The sequence below is a fragment of the Danio rerio genome, chromosome 11, assembly GCF_052040795.2.
Source record: "Danio rerio strain M-AB ecotype USA chromosome 11, GRCz13ab, whole genome shotgun sequence".
NCBI lineage: Eukaryota > Metazoa > Chordata > Actinopteri > Cypriniformes > Danionidae > Danio > Danio rerio.
In genome coordinates, this window is record NC_141031.1 from 24,819,026 (window position 1) to 24,836,727 (window position 17,702).

At 34.8% G+C, this 17,702-nt stretch overlaps 3 protein-coding genes across 34 annotated transcripts in view; 1 reads left to right on the plus strand and 2 right to left on the minus strand.

Annotated features, from left to right (window-relative positions):
• The window catches only part of tfeb (transcription factor EB), a 73,854-nt gene extending 72,032 nt beyond the window's left edge, over nucleotides 1-1,822 (minus strand). For all 4 annotated transcript variants that reach the window (XR_015502013.1, XR_015502011.1, XM_087272590.1 and 1 more), the window contains exon 1: nucleotides 1,600-1,822. The gene's annotated coding sequence lies outside the window, so the exon portion shown is untranslated. The remainder of the gene's footprint in view (nucleotides 1-1,599) is intronic.
• A 2,429-nt stretch (nucleotides 1,823-4,251) lies between these two features.
• tmem183a (transmembrane protein 183A) lies at nucleotides 4,252-12,654 on the minus strand. Its single transcript, NM_001014295.2, is given in 8 exon segments — nucleotides 4,252-5,247; nucleotides 7,303-7,458; nucleotides 7,536-7,616; nucleotides 7,713-7,893; nucleotides 9,850-10,009; nucleotides 10,502-10,666; nucleotides 12,246-12,335; nucleotides 12,455-12,654. Coding segments are annotated over 8 exon segments (1,095 nt in total). The 5' UTR covers nucleotides 12,519-12,654; the 3' UTR covers nucleotides 4,252-5,049.
• Nucleotides 12,655-15,140: 2,486 nt separating this feature from the next.
• The window catches only part of ppfia4 (PTPRF interacting protein alpha 4), a 204,800-nt gene continuing 202,238 nt past the window's right edge, over nucleotides 15,141-17,702 (plus strand). For 22 of the 29 annotated variants that reach the window (XM_087271635.1, XM_087271637.1, XM_087271639.1 and 19 more), the window contains exon 1: nucleotides 15,141-16,088. In XM_087271635.1, coding sequence (XP_087127761.1) covers nucleotides 15,840-16,088 — 249 coding nt within the window. In that variant the 5' untranslated portion in view covers nucleotides 15,141-15,839. 29 annotated transcript variants of the gene reach the window in all.

Consider the following 17,702-nt stretch of genomic DNA (forward strand, 5'->3'; position numbering starts at 1 on the left):
AATTAGGTTAACTAGGTAGGTTAGGGTAAGCAAGCAAATCATTGTATAACAGTGGTTTGTTCTGTAAGCAACAAAAAAATAGCTTAAAGGGGCTAATAATATTGACCTCAAAATGATTTTTAGAAAATTTAAAACTGCTTTTATTCTAGGCAAAATAAAAGAAAGACTTTCTCCAGGAGAAAAAAAAATTATCAGACATATTGTGCAAACATTCTTTTACACATATTCAAACTCTGATAGTTCAAGACATTTGTAATGTGGTAAACAAATATGAAACAAATATAAGTCAGGTCAGTTATAGTAGATGCTTTATAATGCTAAATTAATTTAGGCTTTTATTAACATACAGTATAAACCGTGACCACCAAACAATGTTTACATCATTCAAATCATCATTAAGCTTCAGTTTATGTTTGCTAATTAATGTTTAAGGCCATAATAAATCTGTTCATTATATAAATCTTTGTTATCTTATCTTATATAGAACTTTTTTTAAACATATTTTGCATGAGCAGACCTTAAATAGAAGAAGATTAAAAATACCTCAATCTGTTTAACAAATGTCTTTTGAGTTTGGAATGACATAAGGGTGAGTACATTTTCATAGTTTTTGTTATTATAGGGTATTTAATGAAGTTTGGTTTTGAATGATTATTATGATAGCAGAAGGGAAATACACAAAACCACGACCAAACAAAAGATCAACTTGATACTATCAGTTGCACTGAGCAAATAAAAAAAACTACATTGTTCACTTTTTTGCTTGACTAAATCTGAATACTGGATTATACCGTAGGCACCTTTAAATACCAGTTTGTACTGTGCTATCTGATATTTGAATAAACAAAAAAGCAATTCCATGAAAACACAGTTAGTTATTAGAACCGCTGCAACAGGTATAATGAAATTGTGACAGATTTAAGCAAAGAAACAGCACAGCTATTAATGTAAACATATGACCAACAATGAAAGCACTTACAGTACATAGATGCACAACTATAGGCTGTATTACAATTTATAATATTTACATTTTTGCACACACACGTTGTAGGCAAGGTCTCATTTAGACAAGGAAGTATATTCACAGTTCGCAGGCCTTACTTATGCTCCCTATAAATAGGTTGTGCTCTATGTTTGAACATTAAGTGTAAATAGCTAACAATTTTATAGGGGACACATCCGTGGGGGTTTTAACTGCGCTGTTCGCATTACATAAGACATATTGCCAACGCTGTTTATACATATTTGGAGTTTATACAGATCAAGTATCAGCAGTATGGCTTTGTGCCAAGAATAAAAACATATTCAACTTGGAATAACCATATGTTTTTACTGTACGTCCACAAATATGAAACTGTATGCATCAAATACTAATTTAAAGCATAACTGTGGTTAGCGTTATACAGTTTTGAGTCATCTCTCAAGCTAAATTCAATGACTTTCATAAAAAAAAGTCAACAGACTGCGGTAATGTTTTGTTAATAAGGATAATATGTATGTAAATACTGTCGCTTTGGAATAATCTGGAAAAGAGCGCAACTCAAGCAGAGGCAGACTTATTTAGACTCAGAGTGGAGAGCAATGAGCTGTATCACTTACCCGCTGAAGGTCAGAAAGTACAAAGTTGGGACGTAGTTTTGGTGCAGGAGCGGCAGTTGTGCAGATTTTTAAGTCAAGCTGGTATCAGTTCCCTCTACATTCATATGGAAGCGAAACTGCGAAAGAGCCGAGTTTACAACTTCTCGATAATTTGAGCAGAACTCTCTCTCACTCACTCCCCTGTGTGATGTGCGATTTGTTTTCTCGCTGCGCTGTGTGATGTGACAGCGCTCTTCTCCAGTCACCTGTAAGCGCTTGTGACAGCCGCGGGAACCAATCACAGCGCGGGCAGAGCATCCTGGGTAACGTAGTTCATCCATTCATTCACGTTATTATAAATGACAGTAGATTACTGAAAACACAATGTATAAACATTGTAGATGGAATGTGTACTGTTTGTATAAAATCTATTTTTATTAATATTTTACGCTATAAATATAGCTTTATCAGAAAGTCACTGTTACATACTGTACATATACACCATCTTTTTATTCAAATTTGTCAGACAATGCAGTTAAATACAAAACTAATGTTGACTTTGTTTAGCCTATGTAGTTAAATGCTGCCATTTTATGGCAATAAACATTAAAAATAATAATAAAGTGACAAAGGGAGATTGTATAATTTGTATACTATTATCAGAATAGACAACAGTATCAATACATTTCATCAAAATAGTCCTACAACTATTAAACACCACCCATTCTTAGGACAATTTAGATTTTTTAAAATGCTTTTTTTAAATGCTGCATTCTTGCATAAAGCACTGCTAAAATACATGTTAATATATAATAAGGTATTAAGGTTATTACATTTTGTGTCTGGCTCATATTCATAATTTGAAGTGCTTAGTTAATCGAGATTTAGATTTTAGGCCAAATCGCCCAGTCCTAAGCCCCACCGGTTAGGGCTGGGCGATTTGGCCTAAAATTAAATTCTAGATTAATTAATCTTGAAAATTTTAACTCCATTACAATTAAGGAATGATTATTTTATTTATTTATTTTTTTTGCCCTCTAAGTTTACTGACATGTAAGTACAGTAAATATGCTCACATATTACAAGTGAGAGATTGATTTTACTAGATTTTAAAACAATTGATGGAAACACATCCTATCTACCATCTATAATTATTTATTGAACATCATTGTTGAATTAAAACACATTGTCTAAAACAAAGTCACTTTATTCTTATTAAAAAAAAAGTGTAAATAAATAACTTTTGGAAACAAAATATATTATTTTCAATGTTTTTTCAAATTAAAAGTAGGATCTTCTTTTAACAAATATTTTAATTTTAATGTAATGGAAAGTATGCCATCTCAAGGCATTTCTGGTGCAGCTTCGTCAATGTAGTGCAAAGTAACACAATAGTAGCAAACAGAGCAAGGTCATGTGACTCCACACATGGTAAACAATTGAAAAAAATTACCTGGAAAAATCAGATCATTTATTGGTTCTGAAAATCAACTTTTATTACTTTGATTAATAACCCAGCCCTAGTGTGGGTGGGGTTAAATTTAAGTTGCAACTTGATTGGTAGTCTTTCTATATAAAAAAAGCTGTGGTTACACTGCACTTTTCTCTCCTAAGACTTCCATTCATATGTACGCAAATGCGTCAGTGCGGAAACGCAAGATCGTGCGGCACGCTTTGCAGTTCACCGCGTTGAAAAGTTCAAGCTTGGTGAACTCAGACCTGCGAAATTGCATCACATGGTTGCATGAGAGCAATCAAAGATCAAAACGTGACCTCTCTAGACAGAAATTCAAAACATAGACCAATTGCTTGCTTTTTTAAATTCTGATCTTCTTGTTTAATCTCACCCATTTTCGCAGCGCTGTACAACAGAATTTAGCATGCAAAAACTCTAGTGAGACCGCAGCATTATGGGGATTGTAGCTGTTACAAATTACACTATTAAGGTGCGATTTTGAAAAAACTGAATTAATGAGAAAGATGTGTTCAACAAAACAACTATCAATCAATTTACAACCTTGGAGCTTACAACAGCTGTCTTTGAAGGTTTATCAATTATTGTTAAACATATAAACATATTATCAGTTAAACATCTGCTTACCAATAGAGATCATTTCAGATTTTGCTTTTAGAACAAGACTGTTGTGCTGTTACACAGACCTCTTAAATACTTCATTCTGATTGGTCAATTGCAGTACTCAGTGTATTAGATTTTGGCACAATGCATAGCCATACTTCTCTCCAAAATTATACAATTACAGGTGTCTATGTAAATTAAATTACATTTCTGTGGTACCACAAATCAAATAAAGCAGCCTAAATTTCTCATCATTTGAAAAGCTCCATTTGTAGATTAATCAAGTAGTCGTTTCAGATTAGGCCACATGGTGTCAGTATTAATACCATTCATTTTGGACAGGAGTACAAACCACATTGGAGTATGGTGTCTTTTTTTATTAGCCATTCACAAAAAAAAAAAAAAAAACTTACTTAAAAAAATATATTAATTTAAACCCAGGTCTACTGATACAACTTTGCAGTGTAAAACAAAATACACTACATTAAAAGAATGAATTTTACATCAAGGAACATAACTTCCAGGTTTGATGGTGCCAATAAAATATAAATTTATTTAATCTATATGTTTAATAACCTGAACCAAAGACAGCATCATTCTTTTAACTACAATTTAATGTCTACAACGTGTCGAATCTCCCTTGCTAAAGCAGACAATTATAAGAAATACAGCTAGGCAAACATACTTTGTAGCAAAACTGAACTCATTAATTCCCAAAAGAAAAAACTGAATGCATAAAATCATCTCAGACTTTTGACCCTAATCTAACACCAAGCTAAAGACATACAAGACATTTCTCCAGATTTAACAGGTCTTGTATTTTTTAATATATATATATTTATATTTTAATTTATCTTGTTCACCCTTTCCTACATTTGCAGAGACAGAATGAGAAAAATCAGATGCAGATGAATCATGGGGATGCTACAGTTAAGAAAACACAAACATCTGACTATTTAAATCACATGATTCAAGGTTAGGTTCATGCAAAACCCTACACCCCTATGGTTATAAGAACTTGCTGAAAGTATTACTGCAACACCCTCAATGGCAAGAAAAGCATGCCAAGCACTTCAGAAGTAGATGCAATATTTAAAAGCTTTTAACCACAAACAAAATCAGTGAATCTATAGAAACCATTGAACATCAACTTGGTTGTAACTGGTGTGGAATTAAACATGGCACCTACCCAAACATCAATTTCCATCTCCAATGCTTGACACCTTGAGTTAAGACTAGCAATCAAAACTTAAGTGTCCATTAAAGCAGCACACTAACTGTACTATCAATAAAAAAAAAAGAAAAATGTTAAAACAAGACTTTAACATTGGTTGAAAGAGGCCCGAATTGCCTTCTGCATTGTTTTTATAATAGAGAAGCTTGATGAGAGTTCATCAGTTTAATTGATGTGATTGAAAAGATGTGGGATACTGAGGATGCCACCAGTCCATGAGACGCACGCTGTGGACGGGATCCAGCACCACCTGCACCCCCTGTTCACCCCTGAGCTTTTTTCCCCGAATCATTGGTGAATCCTGGAACTCCAACCGAACTCGGTGATGCCTCATGTCTGTGCTCACATTAATGGTGAACTGAAAGACAAACGAGAGAATGATTCCTTTATGACGGCAGAATGACTTGCATTTTTACTACAAGTATTCCCTAAAGCAGTTATGAGGAAATTTCATCTGGTCTACACTGCTGGACATCATCACACTCAACTTCCCCTTTTGAAGTTCCTCTGAGGCTAAAGATTTAAAACTGCAAATTTTAAAGTGACAACCATGCAGCTCAGACCAAATATTAGCTTACTAACATTTTACTAAATCTTTCAAAAACTAGATATCAGGCATTTGCTGACTTTGTAAATGGTTACAAAGGAAAATCTGATAATACCAGGAGTTTTTTTAATCATCTAAACAGCATGGACATATGGAAATATGATCAACTTCATGGCAAGGGCCCCCCACACCATAAAGTTCCTTGTATATCTAAACCAGTGAATTTTTTTCTACACATCTAAAACTTTGATTTATTGGGATAGTTAATTGTTTATATTAGATTACTTGAGTCTTTTTGCCACACTTACCAACAGCTGTTGATTTAAGAATTTGTTTGCCCACAAATAATTATACTGTCAACAAAAATATAATACTTTATAAACTAGGTATTTTATAATACAAGTGATTATCATCATAACAACAGCATTATATTTTAATTATCAACTGGTCTTTGTACTTGAGGGGGAAAAAAAACACACACACACAAAAATAAAGCAAAACATACTCTTTTGGCGAAATTATGACTTTTTTCATGGACACTGTATTAAATGATTACATATATGATATTACCACATACACTCACCGGCCACTTTATTAGGTAAATCTTACTAGTAGTGGAATGGAGCCTATTTTGCCCTCAGAACTGCCTCAATTCTTCATAGCATAGATTTAACACGGTACTGGAGATATACCTCAGAGATTCTGGTTCATATTGACATGATAGCATCACACAGTTCTTCAGATTCCTGTTCTTGGCTGACAGGAGTCTGCCTCAAAGTTTTCAACGTGTTGTGTGCTTAGGGAAGCTCTTCTGCATACCTCAGTTGTAACAAGTGTAACAAGTATTTGAGTTACTGTTGCCTTTCTATCAGCTTAAACGAGTCTGGTCATTTACCTCCGACATCAAGGCATTTGCATCCACAGAACAGAACTGCCGCTCAATAGTTTCTCTTTTTCTAACCATTCTCTGTAAACCCTAGAGATGGTTGTGCATGAAAATCTCAATAGATCAGCAGTTTCTGAAATACTCAGACCAGCCTGTCTGGCACCAATGACCATGCCACATTCAAAGTCATTTAAATCACCTTTCTTCCTGATTCTAATGCTCTGTATGAACTGCAGCAGATCGTCTTGACCATGTCTACATGCCTAGATGCATTGAGCTGCTGCCATGTGATTGGCGAATGACAGATTTGCGCTTACGAGCAGTTGGATTAGTGTACCTAATAAAGTGGCTGGTGGGTGTATGACTCAAGAACAAAAATTAGGGATGATCTAATTACAAGTGTTTGTTTATGAGTTTACAAGCAGAGAAAGATGCATGTGTGCACCTGGAAAAGCAAAAGTGTATATATAGATGCATTGCAACCTGTATTGCATTGCAGTAAGGTTTATTGACCCATTTCCTTTTAGTAATAAAGTAATTGGTTTATAGGTGTGCATTTAAACTTCTTTTGCATCAAATATGTGCTCCAAAGTTTTTCTTTGAGACATGTTGAATTCTTTTTTCATCATTTTCAAATTTCCAAATTGCATCGTTAGTAATTTTTCTTGACTCCTTTAATCTGTGCTATTTATTATTTTCTGTAAAGCTGCTTCTGACCATGACATGTTCACGTCTAAATTAAAGGATTATATGTAGCATCCTTAATTTATTATCCTAGGTAAGTCCTTAAGTATCATGCTTAGAGGAAAAATGTGCTATATGCTTTATAAAGCATCAGAATCGGTACTTTGTATCGTCCGATTACCATGACAAGGAATCTGTACATGGTATTGGCTTAGAAAATCCTGATCAGACCATCCCTAGTAAAAAAAAAATAAAATAAAAATCATGATCTCAAAACATAGTTTATCAGCACTTACCAAAGTTAACGTCATGCCCATCACAACAGAAGTGAAAATGAAATTGAGGGTAGTGACCCGCAGCAGATAACAGTCCGAGTCTGGATTTGTGTGAACATCCTTATACTGCTTGGGTAACTGAAGAGCAAAATTACATCCATTTTTGCCTTTGGTTGGCTGAAAATTAAAAGACAATCAAATTAAAACCACAGAATCATGTCTTATTAGCTTTTACGAAGGTATAGTGAGCATACCAGTTTCACAAACTTGAAGTTGAATTCCCACATCTGCTCTGACCTACTTCCAGACACTTTGTTGACCCAAAACAACAAGCACTGTAGTGAGAGAGAGAGAGAGAAAGAGAAAAAACACATCAACACAAAAATCCTCAAATCACATGGGTTTAAAAAAGAAAGTATATATACACACACCTTGGAATTGAGGAGTGTAGTGGGTGTAGATTCGGGGAGAGGAGGGCTTTTGGACACTCGAGAGCTAAAGGGCTCATATAAGTGAAAGAGAGAGCGAATCACACGGGCACGAAGACAATGCATCCTTGTGATAGAATCAGGCTGAAGACGATCAGGAAGGTCTGCGTCAAGATTATAGTGCCTAGGGAAAAGTTTATTTGAAACACACACAACTTTAGTCATGTTCTGGTTGGTGAAAAATGTCCAATATGCTGCATCACTGCCTGAGTGCCAGTCCAAATCTTTCTGTAGCCTTGGTTCCACAATATAGGTGTGCAATATTGAAAACAAGTGTTCTAAATACATATATTTGACTATAAATAAACAATATTTTGCTGATAATTTTTAAATTATTTTTCTAGTATCTTGGCTAATTTAGGCTTGTTGGAAACTAACAAATGACAATTAACTGTCAGTAGGTGTGTACATTTAATAAAAGTGATGTATTCATTTAACAGCTGCTACAGTATTTTCAAGTAGAAAACAATTTATGTTTGACAAAAATGGTACGTTTGACTCAGTTTCACTGATAAAATAGTATCGCAAATAGTAAAATAGCATGAATAGCAAAATAGTATAAATGGTGTGATAAAATAGTATCATAAATGCACACCTCAGTCTCATGAGATCACAGGAAAGGATTTGCAAATGGCAGAAGTTACACATTTACAGCAATCACTGTACGTCAGGTTTTAAAGATGACAATCTGAATCCAATGGACAGATTACCATCAAACCAAACATTACTTCTAAATAGTCAATGTTATTTAAAATAGATTCAATAACTAAACAACACAATGTTCCTCTGGGATGTACAGATGTTCTGGGGTGCATTTCCAAAAAAAAAAAAAGAAAAAAAAAAAAAAAAGAACCAAATGAACATTCCCAAAACTGCATCGCAAACTTGTATGCTAACAACTACACCTCTGGAGCTGTAGTTAGAAACATAGTTCCTGGCTGTGTTCTATTCCCAGTTATCCCCCATGCCCTATTAGTTTAGAACAATAGCCTTGCCTAATATTTAACTTGGAATGATAAAAAAGCAGGTCAAAAAAGGTAATTTCTCTTAGGTGTAATTTGCTTTCAAAGTATTTTTTACAGTTCAGTTTTATCAATCTTCGTATTTACAATTGCGTTCCTTTGGCAGTACACTTTGAAAACATTGTTGTATTTTGAACACAGCCGTGGCTCATGACGAAAGCTATAGGTGACCTATTATTTAAAAAAAGGCAGAATTAATGTTACGTCTCCAAAGAATACAAAAACAAAAAACAGCATACGTTAATGCTTTTATTGTATAGTAGGTTATTAAGTATCTGTACTGTATATGACATGGGCCTGTTGGTGAGAACATGGTTTGCATATGTCAAATTGTAAAAGTAGACTTTTAAATAATTATAATAATAATAATATTATCCTAATAATAATAACAATATCCTACTTAATAATAATAATAGTCATCATCAATATTATTATTAAAGTAGGTTTATTATTATTAAAGTATTTGGCTGTAGACCATTGTAAATCAATCTTCTCCGTGCTGTGTCTCCTGTACAGTACAGAATGCGTTTAACTTGCCAAATTTACATAAATCTTTGATCGCTAGCAGTGTGACTCTGAAGGGCTGTACTATATGTTTGCAAGTTTTCTCCCCACAATGTCGACGAAACATTCTGCATCACAGGCACCTACGGTAGCACCCAAAAGGCAGAGGAAGATGCTAACCATCGCACAAATAGTTGAACTGGACATGCTAAAAGAAGGTAAAAGTTATGCGGCTTTAGGGTGCCATTATGGAATAAATAAATGAAGATCAAATGGTTGATCATTGATTTCACTCTAGAATACTGGACTTATGAAGGTTTGACCTTTGCAAGTGTTTACACAAGAAATAAGTGTAAAAATGTTTAGGCCTGTCTGAAAAAAAAAAAAGTGTAAAAAATAAAGTAAAAAATAAAAGTAAAAATCATTGTAAAAAAATAAAGCTGATTACTTTGGGGATGTCGTCTATTGCAGGTTATTTTCTAGAATGTTACTCTCGCAAATATTGAGGGACCACTTTACAGAAAAGATCAGTTCCAGATTTTTTGCCTACTTACCTTTTATAGAGACGTGTCCAAAATGCAGCCGTGCATGTGGCAGTCCATGCATTTTTGCAGATCAAAGAAAATGTGCAGACATCTTCTGGACGAATGTATGCAGCAAGCACAAGCCAGATATCGATGGGATACTCCTCTCCATTTATGCACTCGCTGTTTTCTGACATTTAATAAAAACAAAACAGGAATCATTTACAATCTCAAACTCAGGGAAATAAATATCAATTTAGAGCAATACATGGAATCCCAAACATTTTAGTCATCTAAAGAAGTGTTTCCCAACCATGTTCCTGGAGGCGCAGCAACAGTACATATTTTGGATGTACCTCTTATCTGAAACATTCATTTCAAGTTTTTGAGCCTCTTCTAATGTTCTGATGATTTGATTCATCAGAGGTGCATTTGAATAGAAAGAGGTTAAAAATGTGTACTGTTGGTGTGCCTTGAGGAACAGAGTTGGGAAACACTTATCTAAAATAACCCTTGACAGGAACTTAATACTTCAATTGAACACATCTCTGACTGCCATTGTTAATTGACATGCAGGTCATTTTTTACTTCAAGTAATTCTTATTTCAATTCCTAACCTTGGTTTCCATGCATACAGTTAAATAAATTTAAAAACTTGCATGATAAAATTCAGTGTATTTACCTTTGCGTCGTTTGTTTTTCTTTTTACGGGAACCTTTGATTTCGTCCCCTTCCTCTGAGTCCTGTTCATCACTACTCTCATGAGCCACATTTTTCACACAGTCTGCAGAGGAGAGCACTTCCTGTACAGGACCCTGGGATGCCTCGAGTCCACAGAGTAATTTCACTGAAATAATATGAAGAGCAAGAGTTTTTTTTCCATCAAAATTGCAGCTTGGTTGATTTGTTTTTTTTCTTGGTCAATATGATGGTTTTCTTTATTAGAAAAAAAAGGGATTTCTCACACATTTTGAGTCAAATTTAAGAACTTAAAACACTTTCCACATGCATTTTTAAACGTTTCCAGCACTTCTCCAGTGTGGAAAATTACATATTAACATACATACTACATATTAACATACATACTACATATTAACATACATACTACATAATATCAGATGCTATTGATACAGTATTCTGTGGTATAGTATAGAAATGTTTTTTTTTTGTTTTGATGGCATGTTTGCCCCAAGCCTAACACTGGATACTGTACATCTTAACTGTAAAAAAAAAGGTTAAATTGATTTATTATTACCCATTTAGTAAATTATTATAAAAGCAAGTTTCACTTGGGCACTTTATCTCTGAAAACACTAGATCACAATTTTCAAGAATTCCCTTCACCTATAAGGAAAAATGTAATGTATTTTTTTAATTTAAGTAAATGTCACCAACCGACGCTATTTTCTTGGCAAGAATATTTCAATAATAAATAAACAATTAAAAAAAATCTACAAATAAAAGAATACATTAATTAAATAATAGCGCTAATTTTAGCGCTAATACATAAAAGAATTTTTCTGGCATCACTTTGCTAAAAATGTCCTTAAGATCGTTTCATAAAAAAAGTTTTCTGGAATCAATAAAAGCAGGACAGTCCCATAAGGAAGGAGGAGTTTTCGAGAATTCGAGCTCAGCTCACACTGTTTACATAGAAATTGAATCCCTAACCAGTTCTGTTTCTGTGGACAAGGTTCAGATGGTAGCATTCACACTTATTCAAATGAACCCTACTAATAGTGCTAGTTTACAATCAAATTAAGCCTATCCAGTAATCAAAAACCTCTAAAGTATTAAATATCAAACAATAGATGTATATTTAGAATTTCAACATACCAGACATAAACATCATTGAACTAGTCTGATCATTCCTGCAGTTGAAGCTTTATTATCATGCAGTTTTAGTTTAAGTTCAATTAAAAACACCTGTATCAGGTAATGAGGTAGATTAAATGCATTTGGGGTAGCTGTCAATAATTAGTAGTTGTATAATAGAGAGGACTGGACTAAGAAAAAGAGCTACACGAGTTTATCCTTGTTAATGAATCACACTTTTTGAGTAAATATGTATGCATGTGATATATAATTTGTCAAGATTTAGACTCAAAAATAAATATACAAATACATACTGAAAAACGTTCCACTTGTGGTGATGCAGCATCAAAGGGTTTATACTATATAAATGTCTGTGTGGCCAGCCTATGGCGTGAAAAAATAAGTTTAAACGAGAAATTGCAACAACCATGGCTTTTATGGGACTATGAGATAAGAAGCCACAACGTTACCTTTGAAACTATGAGTCATACCTGAGACAGACGTTAATATAGCTTTGTCATATTATAATTTGTAAAGGCATAGTTTATCTACAATAACGTTATTTATCGACAACATTCTGTCATACGTAGGTTAATTATTACATAGTTTACCTTCTTTTTCAATTGCATTAGCAACAGCCTTTTTAACTCTTCCCGACTTCACGATGGCGGGATCGGCATTGGCATAGTCAGCCACAGTTACTGTAAGAACATATGAAGGAATATAATAAGTTTACATACAAATGTAACGTTACATTGGCAATTACAGGCGATGTTACATTTCATGACATTAGCCCGCCTTGCTCTATCATTTACGTTACCTGACTCCGAGCAAACATCATCGGCTCTAAATTTCAGCCGTTTTCGGTACCCTTTCTTGGGCATGACGACAGCGAAGGTCTGTGGCCGTTTATCGATGCTGTTAGCCCTGCCATCTTTCCAGCAGAGGTAACGAAAAATCGGTTAAAATGAGGGTGAAATTAAAGAAAGCTCCTCCAGGATCTTCAGCCATTATGGAACTGACGCTCAAGGTCGCGTACATTCTCGCGAGAGTTCAGCAGGCAAACGAATCACCAGACTGGGCGCTTATTGGACGCAAATATCATATGTGAGGAGCTTCTTCCAATCAGACGCTGTATATTCATAACTCCAGACCTCAGAGAAAATATATATATATATTTGAAAACGACAAACAATGACGTAATCTCAGCTGTTAGTTTTGATTTGTGTGTCTCGGAGTACAAAGAATTATATAAATAATAAACAGCCTATATAAGACAATCTTTAAAGAGTAAAAAGGAGATTGAGCCTTCAGAAAATTCATATTTCCATCGCTTTTGATGTTTTTTGTTATTCTTTGACCTTGTATTAAAAATGACATCTGCATTTCTACAAAAATTCATGGAAGGCATCGAAAGATAGTTCATCATAATGACATCTGACAAAGCCAAATAAAAATTCAAAATTAAGGTCTCAAACTGTATTCCTGGAGGGCCACGGCTCTGCAGTTTTGCTCCAACCCTAAACAAACACAGCTGATCTAACTGATCAAGGTGTTCAAGACTACTGCTACTATTGAGCAGCTGTGAGTTGGAGGTGGTTGGAGCGAAACTATGCAGATCTGCGGCCCTCTAGGAATGGGCTATATGTACAGCAAATGTTTTCAGCTAAAGATGAAGTTCTGGTGAGAGCTTTATGTGACTATTTTCACTTCCATAAGGTTTCTTTTACAGCATCGATGTTAAATATATTCAGGTAAATAGACGTAAGCATCCATTTAGTTGTTAAAGTATAAAGAGAGACAAAAAATGCAGCCGCTGTCAATATCCGCAGGCTAGCACAGAAATTCCATTGAAAATACTGGGGTAAAATAAATTTTAAAGACATGGGGTGGAAAAATATAATTTAATGCAGTGCTTCTTGTTTTGTCTGATACCCACTTTATATCGTATCTCAGCCAGACAGTGTAGATCCCTGTTTTTTTTTTTTTTTTTTAAGAAATCAGATCTTAAACGCAGCGATTTTGTATGGGATGACAGTTAACCAGAAGCCATTAGGCTTGCGTTTGAGACCCCTGTTTAACATGAAAGAAACAAGAAGTCATGTAGCAACATTTTATTCAGACATTTCCTAATTGCTTTCTATTAATATGCACATAGTAAACAAATTCAGTTCTGGCTTACCTAAACTATTTTGTATATTTTTAAGCATTTTTCTGCTATTTTAGCTTTCCCCTCTACTCAACATGTTTTTGTTAGAATAAATAAATAAATAAACAAACAATCAAATAAATAAAATACAGCAACATTGTGGCACATCATTTCAGTTAAAAATGTTTATTATGTGCATTTACCATTCATTCATTCATTCATTTTCTTTTTGGCTTAGTCCCTTTATTAATCCGGGGTGGTCACAGCGGAATGAACCACCAACTTATCCAGCATATGTTTTACACCCTTACAGCCGCAACCCATCACTGGGAAACATCCATACACACACATACACTACAGACAATTTTAGCTTACCCAATTCACCTATACCCCATGTCATAGAAATTGTGAGGGAAAGCCACAATTACACCAGAAGAACATGTAAACTTCACACAGAAACGCCAACTGACCAAGCCGAGGCTCGAACCAGCGAGCTTCTTGCTGTGAGGCGAACATGCTACCCACTGCGCCGCCTGCATTTAACAATTTAAATATTTGTTAAAATTGACTTTTCAAAAAAGGGTTAAAGAAAATCTGATTAACATCAATGAAAATAGTTGTGCTTGTGTATCCTTATTTTATTTTTTGTGTCCAGAAACCATGATTACCATAATTACAATCATTTTATTAAAAAGCAACTCTATTATCTCATCATATTATACTCTATTATCTCATTAACCCATCATATTAGAATGGTTTCTGAAGCATTGTGTGACACTGAAGTCCAAAATTATAACAATGTTTAAAATTAGCTTTGAATTACAGGACTAAATTTAAAAAATTAAATAATGAATAATAAAATTTAATAATAAATAATTAATATAATTATTCATACACACACACACACACACACACACACACACACACACACACACACACACACACACACACACATATATATATATATATATATATATATATATATATATATATATATATATATATATATATATATATATATATATATATATATATATATATATATATATATATATATATATATATATATATATATAATGTGGGTGGGTGAATGTGTGTGTATATCTATTTAAATATAAATTGAACTTATAAACATAACATAAAAATATCTAAATATAAATAAATAAATATATTTTAAAATATAATTGAACAAGTAAATGCGTTGATGAGACTTCTTTCAAAAGTAATGATTAAAAAAGATGGATGCTTTTTTGTGTGGTTTAGCTTAAAAAAAACTCAAAACATTTCTATGCACCTGCCTTCCACCAGAGGGCGCTGCGCGTGACACCATTTCTTACACTGGCGTCTCGTGCATGACAGTCATGTAGTCGCGTGGTGCTGATGTGAGGAACTCCGATTTTACGCTGTTTGCACGAGCTTTCCAGAGCCACGCCGGGTGGATATAATCTTCGCCGACGACGTGGGAGGCATTCAACCTCGACGTCCACCCAAGGCGTCGGTGCGTTTATGTTTTAAAACATGCTCGGATGTTTGTGGAGATAGCGGAATAATCGCTGTGTTGTAAGCGGGGAATGAGCTCGTAGAGGGAGGAGCGCTTCGGCTCGGCTCGCCGTGCACCGAGATGATGATGATGATGGTGGTGGTGGTGGCTGAGGGTTCCGGAGGATGCGGCAGACGCGAATTTCACCGATTTCTGAAAGGTTAATGGCAACTGGTGGATGTTAAGGCGAGGTTTAATCAACTCCAATCGGAATATGTATGTGGCGAGCGCTGTGATGGGCGTGCAGCGAAATGTATTGAGTTCCAAGTCAAACTAGGTGGAAAATGTCAGAACGGAAGAGGCCGACACTCATGGACCAGAGAGGTCAAGGTGTGTGAGGGATGCAATTAGTCAAATGAAAGGATGCATGTGCGTTTTAAAACACATGGACATGTTTGATGTGCATTTAAATGGCACTAGATATCAGTAGTGCATCTCAATCTTGAATTTACAAAATAAAAAAAAAATTCAAAGTAATTTCTAATTTGATTTAGACTTTGTAGTACACCAAGCAATATGATGTGCGAAGTGATGCCAACCATAAATGAGGGGGACTCGGTGAGTTCCCAGAGAGGCTCCCAGAATGGCACGGATGCCGAGTCTAATTTTGAACAGCTGATGGTGAATATGTTGGATGAGAGAGATAAGCTGCTGGAGTCTTTACGGGAGACGCAGGAGACCCTCATCCAGTCGCAGACCAAACTCCAGGATGTGCTTCACGAGAGGGATGTGCTTCAGAGACAGCTCAACTCCGCCTTACCACAGGTAAATGCACACACCTGACACAGGTGCACAGGAAGTTGCGTAATGACTTGAAGTTTATGCTTTATTGCTCAAGTATGAGATGTTCAATCAGCGCAAGAAGATCATTTTAGTGTTCCTTTTGTTATATAAAGCGCAGTGTCATTGAAATGTTATTTCAAGAGAAAGTATGGTTACTAATGGATCAGTCAAGTAGGTTCAAAAAGTAATTTTTCAGCCCACAGTTGTGCTTAAAGATCCAGTGATAATGCTTGCTGTGTGTTTTTGTTCTTGATGTACAGTATTTCCTGTTGCAACAGTAAGATGAGATTGGGTGTGTTGAAGCACTTGCTCCTTTTTGTAAATAACAGCCTTGGTTCTGGAAGTACATATGTATATATAAATATTTTGAATACATTTTTCCCCATACTTTATTACTCTCAGGGCTGTTTATATCAAGTTTGATATTTAGACACACTATGTTGGTGTTTTGTAATGTCTAATTTTTATAAGGTGGGTCATTAGCCCGACGCTCAACCCCCAATGAGGACCAGGACATGCACGCATACATAAATGACGATTTAGCTTACCCAATTCACCTATAGCGCATGTCTTTGGACTGTGGATGAAACCAGAGCACCCAGGGGAAACCCACACCAACATGAAAGAACATGCAAACTCCATACAGAAATGCCAACTGACCCACCTGGGGCTCAAACCAGTAACCTTCTTGCTGTGAGGCGACATCGCTAACTACTGAGCCACCGTGCCAGCCACATTTTCCCCATAGGATCTTTTTAAAGTTATTTGAATTTTTTTTTTTCATGAAAATACAAGAAGAGGTATAGCTAATGATTTTTTAACTGAGGAAAATCACTACAGTTATAATAAACAATGTCAATGATGTCATTCTAGACAACATTTTTCTTGGACAAACATTTGGGTATGCCCCTGAGTGTAAGATGAGTCATGAACATTTTTAAACATCAAGCTGCTGTCCACAATACTAAGAGCAATATTTAGATGGATATACACATATGTGATGTGATCATTCTTAGTTAAATTAACACTCAAAAAAAAAAAATGTCAAGAAATGATCTGATCATAGCTGTGTGGATGTGTTTGCTCAAGCTCTTCGATTCATCAATTCACACTCTGACAGATTAGGCACATAACATTTGCACAGTTCATTTTACTATGAAGTATATTTGAGACTATAAAATATATACAGTAGTCAACATTTAAAATGATAATAATTTTTCCAAAATTGGTTCCAAAATATTAGAATGGGTGGTGTTCAATAATTTTTAGTCGACTTTGATGAAGTAAATTTTGATTCACTTCAAATGTTAATAACAACTGTGTGAGATTACAGTTTAAACGAATCCCAATTCTTTCTGTGGCACATTGACATTACAGTACATCTTCATTTTCAGAGAGGGTTCTGGCTGCAGACACGGTGCAGTGCAATCTCAGCTGCATGCAATGCTTTTTATTGGGCATTTGCTGCATAATCTTCAATATTGTATCTGCTAAAAAAACATTAAATATAATGATTCTTTTAATCAAGGCGGCATTTATTACATGTAAAAGAAATGTTAAATTGTTAAATACTTATTAATAATTTATTTAATACTC